General features: G+C 40.3%; 1 protein-coding gene across 1 annotated transcript in view; it reads right to left on the bottom strand.

The window, feature by feature from the left end:
• LOC138623620 (receptor-type tyrosine-protein phosphatase gamma-like) overlaps window positions 1–9,190 on the bottom strand; it is a 379,070-nt gene extending 369,880 nt beyond the window's left edge. Inside the window, exon 1 of the mRNA XM_069703240.1 lies at window positions 8,656–9,190. Coding sequence (XP_069559341.1) covers window positions 8,656–8,749 — 94 coding nt within the window. The 5' untranslated portion in view covers window positions 8,750–9,190. The remainder of the gene's footprint in view (window positions 1–8,655) is intronic.
• Window positions 9,191–16,944: the final 7,754 nt, after the last annotated feature.

The raw sequence follows: 16,944 nt of genomic DNA, 5'->3' as shown, positions 1-16,944 counted from the left end.
TGTTCCTGCATTTGTTTTAAATGTGAACATCTGATGACATCTAAACTGCACTCCATTCCAGCAGCCAGATCTCAGCAAATAACTTGCTGAGTAAAAGATAATTATCATTGATGGGAATGATGGCCAGAACTACAAAAATGAGACCAAAGCTGTAAAGAAGCTAGAGTTTGGTTTTCTCTCTCTCTGAGTCAAAGCCAATGATGCCTGTTTTTCTTAATTCATAATATGATATTATCACATTTATTTCCTCATTAACAGCCAGGAGGAGATTTTAAAAGGTGTCCTTATGTGTCCTCAACACTTTGCATCTTAATGCTGACTTTGAGAGTCAACCTCAATTTGCATTCAATTACTTTATACATAACTTTTACTGCAAATGCTACTTTGTGAGCATTGAAAAACTGTGAAATAATGTATTTTGTAGATGTGTGTGTGCTTGCGCACATAATTGTTTTTTACTCTGATGGAAATTTGTATTTACTTTTATGGCCAGTTTCCAGATTCCAACTATAGTGTGTAATATAATAATAATCCATGGTTATAGGAGCATGTTAATGTAAGCAAAATGGATCAAATGCTGCTGAAAGAAAGAAAGAAAGGCAGAAAGAAAGAAAGAAAGAAAGAAAGAAAGAAAGAAAGAAAGAAAGAAAGAAAGAAAGAAAGAAAGAAAGAAAGAAAGAAAGAAAGAAAGAAAGAAAGAAAGAAATAGAAAGGCGATAGACAGGAGGTGAAAAAAAGGAAAAAGGGGAAAAGACAGATTATAAAGAAAGAAAACAGAAGGAAGAATTAAACAATGAAATTACATTTTCAGTAGAAAAAAAAAAGAAAATTTCAGGGATAAAAATGGAAGCAAGGACCAGAAAGAAAGGCAAAAAGGAAAGAGAACAAATAAATACTAAGGAATAAAACCAAAGAACAGAGAAGAGAAGAGCAACAAAAAAAAATGTTGCGAGAGAAATAATACAAAGACAGAATGGAAAATGAAGTGAAAAAATTAAAAACAAGAAGGTCAAAAATGGGGAAAATGATAAAGTAAGTAGATGAAAAGGGAAAAAAAGAATGAAAGAAAACAAAAAAGGAAATAAAGATCAGCAAACAGAGATGACAGAAGTGATGTAAAAAGCCAATAAGAAAAAGAAGAGGAACTGAAGCTTACTAAAATGTTATGTAAAACATAAGGACTATGCCCGACACACCAAATATCATAGTAAGGCGGTGACACTCCTTTCACCTTTTTCAGGGAAAAAGCAGCTGTTTCCATTCCACTGTCAGCAAGGATGACTGATGGAAGTCGAGTGAAGTGCATTTCACCATTCAAAATGAGAGAGCGCTCTGGGAAATGGCAGGAACACCCATCTACACCTTTCACCGCTGTATCGGAGAGCTGTCACTGCTCTAGAGTGAATGGCCACCTATTGAGCCTGACAAAAGAACACAAAGTGTCTGAAAGTCCTGACATGTGCCAAGGTGGCGGCGGAGGTTGAAGAAGAGCCGATGGCCAAAAGAACCACCACCTGGCATCCGTCCGCCACTTCTCTGTCAACAATATCCTGTCGAATTGCATCTCGCGGCGTCCAAACCTACTAGCACTGTCACAAGTTTCAATGTGGAGGTTGAACTCTCTCTTTAGCTTTCATCATGTCCATTTGTTTTCCCATCTCATCTCCTTCTGCCCTCACCTCCTCGTGTTTGTTTGGCGTCGCCGTCGGTTAGACTCGTCAGGCTCCATGCCGGCCGACAGCCTGTCAGTCTAAGCTCCTTTTAACACGGAGCAGCCCGGCACAGTGACACAGAAGCTCCCCTGGCATCGCGCTTAGCAAAATGGAAAAAAGGGCTTGGCTGTGTATACCTCTCCACTCTCATCAGCATCTCGTAGTGTCTGTCTCTTTTCTCTTAGTTTTTTTTTTGTTGCTCTCTGTAGGGTTTCTGCCCGCACGCAACCACAGCCTGCCAGGGTGTCTTGCAGCATTTATTGGGCTAGTCCAATGGGAATGGAGACAAAAAAGACAAACGTGGGGAGGCTTTTTCTGTCGGAAGTACATTCCACTAATCTTTTACTCTGTTGCTGCTGCCTGCAGGGTTGAGCAACGCCTGAAATGTTTGAATATGAACGTCAAGACGGAAATAGAGTTTTGCCTCCAGTATCCATTTTAGACATATATCAAAATGTTAACTTTTTTTTTGTTTGTTTATGATTTATCGCTTGTGAAAAAGCTACAATTATCATTCAACTGCGTGTAGTACCTGACTACTGCAGTGTACCCCCAGATATATTCTTTAGGACTTGGTGGGGACCAAAATGGAGCTAAAAGGAGAATGACTTTCATGTTTTTCATGGACAGAGACATGAAGTCAGATGAGTTGTAAATAATAACCTACCAAATGGACGTTTTGTGCCACCGAGTGGCCAAAAACGAAATAAAAAAAAAGAAAAAGTTATTGTTTAAATACAGAATTTGTGAGGACGTTTTCCTCATTAAAATACCTGAAATTGGTAACATTTTGATTTGATTAGCAATCTTCTGATCAAAAGTAACACACGATTACACAAACATTAAATGACAGTTTCAAAGTATGTTTGATTGTAGATTAGAGCATTAGTTTCAGCATTAGTTAGACGTATGAATGAAATGTCTGCTTCAGAAGCATGATGGTGATAATGGCAGGGGGAAGCAGAACATATGGCAGCTAACACAAAACCCTGCCGGAAGCAGAATGAACAGAGTGAGTAAAGTGGGGAGAGATGGGAGGTTCAATGGTGCTGCTGGAAAGTAGCTTTCATCTTCCAAAACATGGTAGGGTAATACAACCGCCTCTTCTTTGAATAAGTGGACTTGATTAAAACAATGAAGTGGAACAATGGAGAAGGAGGGGGAGAGGGAAAAAAAGTGAAACCTTGGTGTTGGTTGAAAAGCATACCCTATTTTCAGCAGCCCATTTAGTCTGAACGCAATAGGGCCCAGCAATACTCAGCAAGACAGCACCGCGTTTCCTAGTATTCTCAATTTTCAAGCTGCACTGTGGGACCACAAGCTTATGAGGTGCAAAGGAAAAAAGAAAAAAGAGATGAGAAACAGATTAAAAACCTAACGGGCATGCTCAGTCGAGCAGAAACGCTGATCGAAAAACAAAATAGACGATATTCCACGCTCAGCTCCCCTCATCGTATTCTTGAGATATCATTAGTGCTTCTGCACTTAATATCGTCATGACTATTGTTATCATTATCAGACCTATTTATCTTTAGTTTCCCCCTTTGTGCAACAAAACAGCATCATTTCCTGCTAAAGATCAATAGCACAAGAGAAAGGATTTTTTTTTTTCTTCTTCTTACCCCATTTATCTGGCTCCCAACACCCCCCCCCCTCTCTCTCTCTCTCTCTCAAGCAGCTACCTCCTCATGTCAAGGCGACAGCTACCAAAGTGGCATCCTACATGGATAACTGCCTAACACCACCCCTCAACCCCCGCTGCATCTTACATACACACACACACAAACACAGCACAGTATCTTGTAATCAATCTATTAAGGAAAGCCGGGGTGGCGCTGACAGGCCCCGCGCTGACTGATAAAGTGACCCGCGAGCCGACGTGTGAGCATTTTTCTGGCCTCAGCAGAGACCAGATAAAAGCTCGGTGAGCACTGGTATGATGACGATGATAATGATAATGTTGGCAACCAAGAGCCATAAAGCATATCTAATCCTTCCCCTAAATGTCAACCTCTTCCCCGTATCGCTGCAACAAAAAATAAAACGACCCGAGAAAAGGTCTGTGACACCGGGGCCTGCTTAGAATGATTAACAAACCCACTTGTCTCATGAGCCCGTGGACTTAAAAGACGCAGAAAAGGTGCACGTGGACGTGCGTACACATTCTCGCAGCAGACAAAAAGAGGAGGAATTAGGGAAGAAAAAGACAGAGATAGATGGAAGAGGAGTGTGTGTGTTTGTTGGGGTGAAAAAATGTGCTAGCTCAGGCGCTTGTTGTGAGATTACAATGACTGTTCTGTTTTTCCTCCCAGCCGGGAGCGACAGGGCCCATTCATTTTTCACAGCGGAAAGCGACAGATTGAAGGCCAAACATCTCTTTCTTTCCCTGTCCCTTCTGTCTTCTTCCTTTTCCGTCTAGCTCCCTCTCTCTTGTGTGTTTGGTTAACCCAGGGCTGAAGTGCAGCACAGTGACAGGGGCGTGATGCCTCAACGCTGACACCACACGCCGCGGACAGAAAAAGGAAAAGTGATGCCCTGTGTCAGCTAGCGGATGCCCAACGGTGATGTTCACTGTTTTCTATCCACCCACCCCGTCCAAAAAAAACAACAGATGTTTGTGTGGCTGCAAACCGGCCATTATGTGACCGACCTGGGGCGTGTTGGCAGCAGTCAGGTCACTTGTGTAGACACCACAGCGCCGCACAAACTTCCTGTATTTCTAACAGCACTTGGCTGAATCATTGCGGGTGTTGCTCTGCGGCGAGGTATGACATTATTAATGTGAACTCCTGTGTAAACAATGCACTCTACTCTTTGAAAACGAGCTTACCAATGCTCTTCCAACACTGCAGGTTGGAGACGAGGCTGTAATTGCAGGAGTCACAGCCTCCCAGCTCAGGAAGTCATGGAGAGAATCTTCAAAGATGAGCTGTATGGCTGATGAATCAGCGGACAAATACTACATCTCACACACGTGATACGAAATAAATCAGTGACATCGTTCTCTGACAGCTTCCATTTGTCTGTTTCCAATGCATAATGTCCGTTCATTTTAAAGGGAGTGATGATCTTTATCACGTCACTCAGGCTGGTCCAATGAACGAAACAGAAAAAAAAAATAAAAGTTCTTAAAAACCATACACCGTTTTCAAAACTTTCATGAGCAGGAAACGACATGTATACATGAGGCAGGTAATAACTATGTAACATACACCATTATGCAACACCACTGAAAACTCTGTGAATGAGAACTTAAAAGAAAAAAAAAAAGTTTCCTCAAACTTGTATTGTTTTGTTTAATACTGTCGTTTTTATCTGCAATGCATCTTGAATGTAAAGTTATGTAAATCTATTTATAAATATGCATCTTTATTTCTGTACGGGTGCAGAAGCACAAAATGGACCGAATAATAGAAAAGAAAAAAAAAAAAGTATGAAGATATTTTTCACAGAGTACAAAATGAAACAACCTCACATGTAGTGAGAGGATTTCAGTTTTAGATGTTTTTTCACAGTTGCATTTTAACTTTCAACACAGTACAGTTCAGAATCTTTAAACAGAGTGCAGCTCTTTAAAACACCTCACTCACCAACAGCTTCACTCGACGCTGAGGTCCAGTAAACCAGAGATGCTAAAAATGAATTCTTCAGATGCTGTTTTTTTTTTTCTTTGTTTTTTTTTTCGCTCATTTTACATCATCAGCCACCACTAAGATTCACATTTGCGTGTGGCCTGAGGGTGACGTATTTTTTTTTTTTTTTATGGAAAGCCGATCTTGCCTTTCCCCATACTTTTCCAACCCAATCTCCCGGCTAAGAGCCTTATTAATAGAAAAGCGAGCAGGCTCGAGGTAAGGGGAGCAGCGCTGAGAGCCTGCGGATGATGATACCCAGCAGGAGAGAAGCGCACTCATCTCTGTTTCTACATCATCTGCCAGCCGTTCAACATGAACCAGCCACCTTGGGTTCGCTCGGAGCCGGTGTGATGACCGCATGCGGTCGAGCCACGGGGAAAGAGGAGCGAAAGAGGAGGTCAAGTAGAGACGAAGAAAAAAAGAGGATAAGAGAGAGAGAGAGAGAGAGAGAGAGAGAGAGAGAGACACAGAAATGATCAATGTGCGACATCCTGAGCCGTGGATTTGCCCTTCAGTGACGATACCCACTTCCCCCGGCATTTGCCATGTCACAAACGCATCACAAACTGGCAACTGAAAATCCATCCATCCCTCCGTCCTCTATCCTATACGTAGCTTGTATTTCACTGGAATAGATTTTTCCCAACTTAAAACATGTTAGTATCTTTATAATTGTATCTTTCATAGACAAAGTACCAGGCAGAGGATTTTGGGAGGTATTTAAGGAATGATGTAATCTGTACATCCTCTTCTAATATTTGTAACTGTTCAGAAAACATTGCATTTATTGGCTGCATGTCTTACACGTACTGTCAATAAACATTCTGAAACCAGAGCATTTTTATGTGTTTAAGTATTCTGTCTGTGAAAAAAATTGGGTTGTTCAGCAGTACAAAAAATAAATGTTTACATGAACTGCCGCATATATATTCTCAACCTCTGGGTGAAAATTGTCCTCCTATTCTTCCATCCATCTCTCGCAGCAGCTCTCTCTTACTTCTCGGCTCACTTGAGTCAATTTCTCTCCAGATTTGTGATCAGATGGAATAGGAGATGAAAAATAGATGGGTGAAGAGGCACAGCAAAAAAAAAAAGAACACTTTTGTGTCTAACAAGAACCCTTCTTTTCCCCAAATTTGAGGGTCAGCCTAGCACTTCAACAGTTTATAAAAACTGGTTTGGATTTGTTAAGGCCGTCACCGCTTAATTAGTCAACAGGGGCAGTGTTATAAATCGCCCTCTGACTCCACTCTCATTCTCATTCTGAGTGTGTGTGTTTCATTACATATTTTCAGACCGATAGGATATAAAAGAGCTCATCTTTGAGAGTTAAAAAAAAAGTAGGCTAATACTGTCCGACTAACCGGCCCGCAAAACGTGTCGCATATCTATAAACGGTTACACGGCTTAAATACAAGTTTGATGAATTTTAACACCAGAATTGCTCATCAGGCTGGCGGCTTGGGAGCCAGTGAGAGTCCGGTATGCAACAGAGGGTCCAGTGGGGTCATTAATTCACTCCTTCATCTTACCATTAAGGAATCACTTGTTATGACTGTTTTCTCCCCACCGGATCTGTTACACAGCGGTTTGGGAGCAGAGCTGAGTTATTTATCACTATAATATTAGAAACATGACATGACACAACATTTACACCATGTCAATGATTTTTTTTTTCTTATCATAACGTAAAAGGTTACATTTTGAGTTTGTCATTTGGTGCTCTACGAGCTGAATAAAATGTTTGAGCTGTTGAGCATTCTTCATACTTCATATCATAAATCCACATTACATCCATCTCCTTTACCACATCTTTTAAAAGCACTACAATAAATTCACTACAAGAAAAGATGACATTTTACTTATGATATGAAGGCTGCTTTCCATTTTCTTCCCATCATTCAAGCTCAATTAAATATTATCTAACTCTTCTGCTACTAATTTGATTTACATGACAAATGCTCCCAGAGGGACTTCATTTGTCAAATACTATCTCATATGAACGTAATGAATCTTTTCTTTAGGTTGGGAAGGTAGTGATGAAGAAGGGAAAGGTGCAACTCCACAATCAAAACCAAAAAGCTCATAGAGGGATGGACAGCCAGTAAATGTTCAAGAGACATTCCTTCCACAGCTGGAGGAACATTGTGTATGTGGACATACTGGTCAAGGTCAAATTTGATATAAAAGGTTTACTTTCTAATTGTATACAACAGTTAAAGTCTGACAGTAAAAACAACAGAAAATGTTTTTTTGTCCTAAGATATTGGCTACTGAGGGTTTAAATCCTGGAGGTTTTTGACGTCATAATGTGGGGTTCGGGGTCCAGAGGTTTTTGATTTGCAAATAATTGAAGCAGAGGCTTCCGCATACAAAATGAATGTGATATTATACCTATTATATAATAGCTGCAGATTAGCCCAATTAGAGAAAGCCAGCATGCTGAACGTTTTTCTTGTCTTTGTTTTTTAACAATTCAGATGCTTTGTAGGCTGTATTCAGTGTTACGTTGTCATATGGTTATCTGGAGTCAGATCTCAGATCTGTGATTTGCAGACCCCTTGTGTGGGTCACTACATGACAACCCCAAACACTGGCACGAGGTCAGCTGTAACATCAACACACAGGCCTAAACTGCAATTTTTGAGTTGTGTGCCTGAGTTGTGAAGCGTCTTCACAGCCCTGCTGTCTTGCTTCAGGGTGAGATAACGGCTTTGGCGTACGTGCCGCCGGCTGTCAAGGCATCACATTTTGCTCGCTGTAAGCTGTATATCCACATCCCAGACTAAACTGTCAGCCTACCCTACCTGCTACTAATTTAATGACATCCAAACCATCCTCTTTTCCTCTCTAGTTTGATTGCCTTTTAACGGGTTAAAAAAAAAAAAATTAAAAAAAAAAAGGGGGAAAGGAAGAAAATTGACTATGGATAGCCATAGAGGAAGGACTGAGTTTACATGAGGGAAGACAGCATGGTAAAATTCGCTCCTGTGAAAAAAAAAAGTTGTGCTCTGAATAGGTTTGAGGGGGTTCAAACAGGTCACCCAGCTACATTTAAAAAGACGCCGCTAACTGCTTGTTCTATCTCCGATAGTTTCCAGTCTACGTGCCGGTGCCGGGGAAGCCAAGGCACACGGCACGAATATCCTGAGCCAGTGACCCGTCACAGAAAAGAGATGACATGACTTCAATCTATCAGTTTGTGATGGGATGCGTTTCGTCTTGACAATACCACGGTGATAATCACGCTCCCCCGTAGACATAAGCGACAAAAAGCTCAGTTTGACTTGTAGGGGTATGAAACTTACCAGGGTGACACTCGGCCCAGAGGAGCACGGAGGCTGACAAAATGAGAGAGAAAATCCACCAGCAGCAATAACACGATTGCAGTAGCCTCCACATGGTAGTAATATGCACCTCGACATGCAAACAATAAGCAGCCACAACTGTTGAGTTTCTCCCCTTTGCTGTCAAATCTGTTACGCCTTCGCTGCGTAAAGAGCAGCGCCGGAGACGCAGCACAGATGTAGTCTGAGCACAATGGAGATGGAGGGCGGTGAAATTTAGTTAAGAGGTCCAGTAAATTGTCTTTCCGTTCCAAAATCCCCCGATATTCCCGGATATGAGCATAACACTTTGGATACTGATGTTTGTGGAGGAGCGTGTGTATGCAGCAAGGGACAAGCGGGTTAGAGGAGACTAGGCACGACAGTCCACACAGCGCGTCGTCGGTCCTGCAGCTGCGGCAGTGAAGGCAGCGCTCGCCGGGCACTGGGAGACGGGATAGTCGGTGTTGGTGTTGGTAGTGCAGAGACGCTGGAAGCTTTATATTCCTCCATCCATCCAGGAAGTAACGTGTGAGCCCAAGTCTGGCAGAGACTTTAAAACAGTCTTGGTTGGAGAGAGAGAGAGAGCGCGAGAGAGAGAGAGAGCGAGAGAGAGAGAGAGAGAGAGAGCGGTCATTCCTCTGGATCCTAGCGCCGGCGAAGGGAAGCATCAGTATCATGCACGTGCCCCATACTAATAGATAATAATAGATTTGTGCTCTCTAGGGGATCTTCTAGCGTTTTCTTCATATTAATGACCCTAAAATAGATTCACGTGAAACAAAGCCCCTCAGATCCAGGGTTGCAGGACAGTTAGTCTTAGAAGGAGCTCTATGTGAAGGGACCATGTTTAGTTACGATTTATTAGGCCCATTAAATCAATTAACGTAATGTCAGATGTAGTGATCTCCACTTTACTTAGCCTCCATGCATGTTGGACACCATAGGCACTGTCAAGATGGTGCAAAGCCATAGAAAAAAAAAAATGTCCTAATCAGTATTTGACCCATGTTTCTGACCCTTTCCACCTGTGTTGGTGTAGCCATGGTTTTATGTTATATTTTTGTAATCTTGGTGACATCTTGACAAGTCACCATGTGTTAACACACCTCAGGATACACCATTGCTCTGATGTCAGCATGTGTGTAAAGGTGCTATCACAGCAATCATCACAGTGTAGCTATAACTGATACCTCACAACTGCTTCTTACTATATGACTCAAATAAAGTAATTCACATGTGTGTAAAAAAAGAACTAAATATTCTTGTGGGTGTCGTAATTGTAGGCAAACTATACAATACATTGTTTTACATGCTCAAATGCAGTACAAAGGGCAACTCAAACGAGTATAATATTTCCAGACGAGACAATTTAGCTGAGGCTGAGGGTACACAGAGGTTGGAGTTCACTATCCTGATGGCCTGATGAAAAAAACTTCTTCTCTTGTTTCTTTGTTGGATTTATGACCATGGAATTATTTGTATGATCATAGAAACTGGAGTCCAATCAGCTACAATCAGATTTAACAATATGCACTTTAAAGAACAAAACTGTCTTTCATGATTTTGCATGTTTTTTAAAGAAAATAATTCACTGCCAGATATATTTCGAGTAATCTCAATTTAGAAAATAAATATTTGATCCATATTATATAATTTTAAAAGAAAAAGAAGGTAAATCAAACAGTGCTACATAATAAAATACTAACTAAATGCAAAAAAGTGGTCCTGTTACACTGGTCTCACTTAAATCATGGGTGAAGTAGTTATTCCCAATTTTGATGTAAAAATAATTTAAAAAAATGATGTATTCATTTTAAGACTATTGTTACTGCCCAGTAATTTGACATAAGAAAATGTGAAAGTTTTTTCATGACAATAAAAAGGAGAAACTGGACATTTGGGCAACTGGCCTCTGATACAGCAGTGAGTTATTGGATTGTGATTATTTAAGATAAAACAATTTTTTTTTTTTTTTTTTCCCCACCAAGGTAGACTATTGAGGGGCCATTTCAAGTGTCAAGATTAAAGGAGCAATTTGTAAAAAATAGATCTAGGCTTCTGCCCCAGGGATGGAGTTGTTCAAGTACTCGAGCGCACCTGTGACACTGCTGTGCCCGCATGCTTAAGTTGTGGATCCTTTCTAAGGTTGTGTTGACACTGCTTATACAGTGACACGTTTACATACAGCAGTCAATAGTGTCTATCTCCTTTGCTTAATTTTAATAAAGTCAACAATGTAATCTTACTATTTCAACAGTTGCTCTGGATATTTGTCTGACGTGTTATTGTGCGATTTCAGTCAGAACATGTTCCTGCAAATGTTACAGAATAAAAGCCTTGTTTAAAATGAAGGGTTTCTGCCTACTGAAACACCAGATGGATTTTAATTGGAATTGGATAAAGAAAATGATGAGTTTGTATTGATAGCGTAGTTCAGTAACTTCAATAAGGCAAATGGGAGCAGATCAAAACAAGGCTTTCTTTTAATACAAATATAAGTAACTCTAATAATCAAACAGATTTATTAGAAATAAAGGTCAGTTACTTTCAACATTTGCCATATAACATTTGGTTTATAAAGTCCACTAAATGAGAAAATAGTGTATTCATTTGAATAATAATTAAAAAAACAACATCAATGCTAGGTTTGGTTAGCATTACCAGAAGCCTACTTGAGGTGGGCATAGACATGGTGCCAGGCACATTGTTATTGTTGTTTAACAACATCATCATAAACCTTTAGTTTCCTTTTTAGGTTTTCCATAAAATGTAAGGATTTTTTGCTACCTTTTCATCTTTATTAATGTATAGACAAGAGAAACATTGTTTGAATTCACTGTGCTGCCGCTCAAAGACAGCTACTGGCAACTCTAAAGGTTGAATGTTTTCTTGCATGTTAGTCAATGCATGAGTTTGTGTTATCAATCAATATACATTAAGGGCCCTATTTTCATACCGGCGCAAAGTGTACTTGCAATTTGGTATGGCACAAAGGTCTTTTATCCACGTTCAAGCGACTATTTTTGTGGCTCAACATAAACCTGGCTGTGGTGAGATAGCTGTAACGGCCAAACAAGGGCTTGTCGGTAAATTTTTGGTGCAAAATCCACCATTTCCACCAGCTCAAACCAGGTCGAAGTGCAATGCAGCTAATGGAGGGCTGTTTTCGTCGCTTCAGTCCCATATGACCAAATGAGGCATCTTAGCTTGGTTGTCTGAAAGGTAGAGAGCTAGCCCACCATCATATCCTCTGTAAAGCGCTATTAAATCCTTTCTATTACATCACCCACAGTTGAGTTTAACTCATTTTTATGCTTGTTTTTTTATTTTATTTTTCCATTGGACAAGGATTATTAAAAATGATGTTTTATAACGATTACAGGATTGTTTTTTTGGACAATATCAAGTACTTTGCTTTCCCTGGTGATTTATAGGTTATATAACTTTTTGATCCCAGATCAAAGATTAGAATTATACAAATATATTTGATGACCAAAATATTTAGAATGATAGAGTGGTGCAGTCATAAAGAAGGCAGAGAAAGGTATTTTGGTTAAGATTTGGAACAGACGTGATATCTACCATATTCATAGTCTTTCAGATTTCTAAATAATAGTAGATAATACAGGGGGATTATTATAGCGATTTGGATACAAAACAAGGCTTTCTATAAAACCCAAATGACCTTGCATTTCCATCACAGTCAACATTTTCCATTAAAGCAGTATTGTACTGTTGTCCAGTTTTATTTCCTGTACAAGGTTGTAAATGCACAATAATAAAGTGAAGAAAAAGATGTACACCTAAAACTGATTCCCTGACTCAGACTTGACTGCAGTTACAGTCTCCAGGGTTTATACACGTACAAACATCAATATCTGCCTAAAATGTAGCTACAGCATGTTAAAATACTGCTTTGTTCATTTGATGGTTGTCAGTCTCCCAACTCCCAAATACAAAATAAATAAAAAAAATAAAACAGCTAGTGTGAAGATACTAAAGGAGAGTAGCTTATCATGGTCTCAGTTTGGGTACTTAATCACATTCAGCAACAAAGCAGAATCTCTGTACAGTCTGAAACTGGCTCTATATATAAGCTATGACAGGAGAACAGGGCATTTCAACGGGATCACATCCCAAGACCCCGCAAGACTACAACGGCTGTTAACAGCTGCCAGTCACACAGGGCCGGTCTGTCACTGAATGAGCCGAAAGTGTGTGTAGAAGTCATTTGACTTGTAGCTTCAGGTAAAAAGGCGTAGCGGAGATTTATTGTGCCCAGTAAGTGCTAGTAAGAGCCAATCTGGCGTGCTACTACCAATACTTCTGTATCAGGGTTTTAATATATGAATATAATAATCATAATAATGACTAAAAATGTCACACATTAACTAGTTAAATATTAATATAGGATATTGATCAAGTGCAGGACAGTTTTACTCAAAGTATTATTTTCAAACCATTTGACTAAACCTTCTTCCTCCATCGACCTGAGGGTCAATACCTACAATCTCATTATACTACAGCTGCATCATAACCAATAAATGAGAATAAATGCTTTTCAGTATCAGAATGTTCTTTCCAGTCTGTGCTGCAGCTGGCAAACCAGCTTCAATACCTTGGAGTACTAACTCAACTTTTGAGCTTGCTAGTTTGATCTATTTATTTAAAATAATAGTTCTGTCGACAATAACAACATGAGTTAACATGTTAATAAGGTAACATGAACAATTACTCATCCCTTATGTAACAACAGAAACAATGGATAATAAGTATCAGCAAAGTATTTCATTTTTGCTTCAGCTCTGTGAAAATCTAAATTTGGCCTGTGCTGCAGAGCTTTCTGTGCAAGATTTGGTGCTCGGTAAATTTAGAAATAGATAATCTGATGTTTTTTGTTTTTTTTTACAGTTTACAGTGTTTTTTTTTTTTTAAATAGAATATACAAATGTACTGTATTGTAGTCAGTTCAGTCTAATTCTCACAGTGGATGAAGATTTTCATTTAGGTGCACCATCACAATAATTTAGCTGCACCCAAAATTCTTCACTGCAAACTTTTGGCACTGCAATGATACATTTTAAGTATTCATTTTTTCAGATCTGCTAGACATTGGCAACATGTTGTCAAATCGTGTCCTGCTGAATGCTCAAAAGCTGGTTGAAAAGCTCTGAGACACCTTTACTGCTCCTTGGAATAAATTGTAGCTCACGATAAGCAAAATGTATCGACACAAAATTCAGGAACAGTTTTGCTCGAAGGACAGTATGATTTATTTTTATTGCAAATTTTAGATCATAATACACATGTACAGCTACATTAAGAGTTTATACTACTCAGCCTGCTTTCATTTGTCAAAATTAATGCAGGTGTCGGCAGGTTTTAAGCCAATCCCAAAAGCCTTTATGATGTATTACTGCATTGGGAAAATTCTGCTCATAAAAGGCTGCAGCCTTCAAACTAGCAATAGACTTTTGCTGTTTGAGTCGCATCCACTTTGCAGCCTTTTGCGTGGGTAAACTGTTGGTTTACTTTTGGTTGTTCTTGAACAAAACAGAGGAGGGTTAACTTTCAATCTTGTAATTACAGTTACTAACAAAACTTTGTCGATACCGTCTAACGCTCCCACAGGCAACTCAGCTGCCTGCCGCTAAAACACATTCAGAGTCAAGCTTCCTTTCTGTGTCCTTAATCATACTGCTCTTCCTAGGGGTGATTTTAGATTAAACAAAATGACCCAAAACTCAAAATGACATTGCGCATCATTTATGTCAAATAATGTTCCTCTGAGGGGTTTAAATAAATGTCTGCTCACCCCGACCTGTAGGACTGAAAATGTTTTGTCGCACTTGACAGATTTTTTGCTCACATGTGAAATCAAAATGGTTCGGCCCGGGACGCACGGCCTACGTGGCGTGTGCATTACCACTCCAGCTCTGCACAGCCGCAGCTCGCTTGCATCTGTGTGTCCACAGTGGCAGCATGTCTCCAACAGTGCTGCTGCTGCAGGTCCTAACATGGAATCAGTGATTTTAGCTTTGATACTAGCCATCAATATTGAATGTTTCAGATATGACAAGTGAGGAGTTGTAACCAAAGAGCAGGCGTGTGATTTATATTTCTCCTTACACCAAGAGAGAGCCACAGACGCATACACCAACACAGACGAAATAGAGGGAGAGGGAGAGAGCATCGAGAATACACTGCCCTTCACCCGTTACATTATCCCCATAATATAATCAGAGCATACGTTGTGTTTCTACACGAGGCACATGATGCAACACACACGCCACACAGGTAGTGTACCCTGGGCCTACTACTCTGGAGCCCTGTCGGTTTGTGATCTGACCCAGGATTTCTGTTTTGTGAAAAAAAGAGATATCGATTTTGACTGACAGCTTCAGGTCAAAACTGAATTTCGTTAAATTCAATGTACATTACCATCAGCCACAGCTGTAAGTTGTGATTATTGCCTAGTATGCATGCAGACATCCGCATCAATATCGTGCCTACACAGGAGACTAGCATGAACATTAGCCAAGCAGTGACAATAACTTCAGTCTGTGTCTACAAAGGCATTCGGGTGCTGCACGAAGTACAATAAGAGCCAAACTCACCACTGAATTACCAGGTATACAATGGAAGAAAAATAAACTCAGCGCAAAAATTGGCACCAGGTAATGATTACGTGCACATGCCACAATTAAGTGGCCTGTGTTAAAAGATGGATTGATTAAAACAGAAGCATATTCTTCCGGTCAAACGTGTGGAAAACAAGGCTGAAATGCCTCTTATGTTGACACGCTGTTTAGGTTATTAACCCGCCCGTTAAGCTGCCCATTGCCGACCTTTCTTTCAACTGCCCTCAAGTCAACCAAGTTGTGGGGAATCAGTGCAGACATTCAAGTTTCTTAAGTAATAATATAACTGTTGAAAAAAAAAAAAAAAAAAAAAAAAAAAAACATTCTGTTTCTTTGGACGACATATCTGATTTTTTTTTTTTTTTTTTTTGGGGGGGGTTGCTGATTTTACAGTAAAACAGCATCAATATCCCGATTAGAAGCATGTGTCTGATCTGTGAGTGATTCAAGTTGTGGATACCAGCTGACACAGAACCACCAGAGGACTGCCAAATTGTCCCTCATTGCATACGTAAAGGGGTGGACCATATGGGCAATTTTGTAGAGGTGTATGGAACTTTTACTACCCTCCAGTTTGATGTAAGATAATGTAACTAGCTGCCCGTCCTTACCAGTGTGTGTTGGCCTTTGATGCTCTGAGCTCTCGGACAATGATTGTGTTGATCTATAACCTGACCCCCTGGAGATGGAGAGGTCTCAGTCCCAAACTGAAGAAGTACCTCTCCACTGGGTACATGTGCACTCAAGCTGGTAGAATGACCCGTAGTGATTATGAACTACAATTGTCAGAGGTACTAAGCAATTAATACCTCTTTATAAGAATTAATGACGCAGAGTCCAGCAACAGACTCCTGCCTAACAGACCACAAAACGGACATCAATGACAGATTCATGAGTTCTCACTGGCCATTTGAAACGCATTTCAGGCAATTGCCGTGTTAAGATGAAGAAACTAGACAATTGGAGTACAAATGACAAGTCACAGCACAGCCCAGTTCGAACAATAAAGAGACCACACACAATTAGAAAGAACTACAGCAAGCCCACTCAACTACAAAGAATCCAGAATCCACGGAGCTGGTTGTCGACCACCATACCGACATTTTCAACGCAATGTTTTAGAAATGAGGCCACGAGTGTTCAATTAGGTAGGTTAATGTTTTCCACTTTAATCTGAGGGCTGAGCTGGAGTTTGCATCCATGTCTGTCAAGAACCATACAGTATAATGTACGTAAGACTTTGAAGGAAGATTCTGAGTAGCTCGCTGAGGGTTCGATCAAAATATCCAGTGTTTCCCACACATAGACTTACTTGTGCAGGCCCTTCAGGTACTTGTACACTGATGACGAGCCAAGTATATTTTAGAGTATTTTTTGCAAGAGTGACGCTATCAATGTGATTGATTAACAAGAGGACAATCTCCTCTCGTTCTCCTTCACCCGTGTCTGCCCTGCACTGTGTCGGAGGGGGGGAGGGAGGGGGTGGGCAGGGTTGAGCTCCACCCTTCAAGAAACACAGAGATCAGAGAGACTAAAACTGAAAAGAAACAGGTGCTCATAAATTAGCAAAATAATATACATACAATAGTTTTGGCTGGACCAGAACAGCGGGGCCAGAGTTATAAAG

Source organism: Brachyistius frenatus, unplaced genomic scaffold, assembly GCF_029030835.1.
Source record: "Brachyistius frenatus isolate BFR_SWC_R1_liver_20210118 unplaced genomic scaffold, ASM2903083v1 Contig_45, whole genome shotgun sequence".
Classification (NCBI taxonomy): domain Eukaryota; kingdom Metazoa; phylum Chordata; class Actinopteri; family Embiotocidae; genus Brachyistius; species Brachyistius frenatus.
This window is presented reverse-complemented; position numbering and strand designations above follow the sequence as displayed.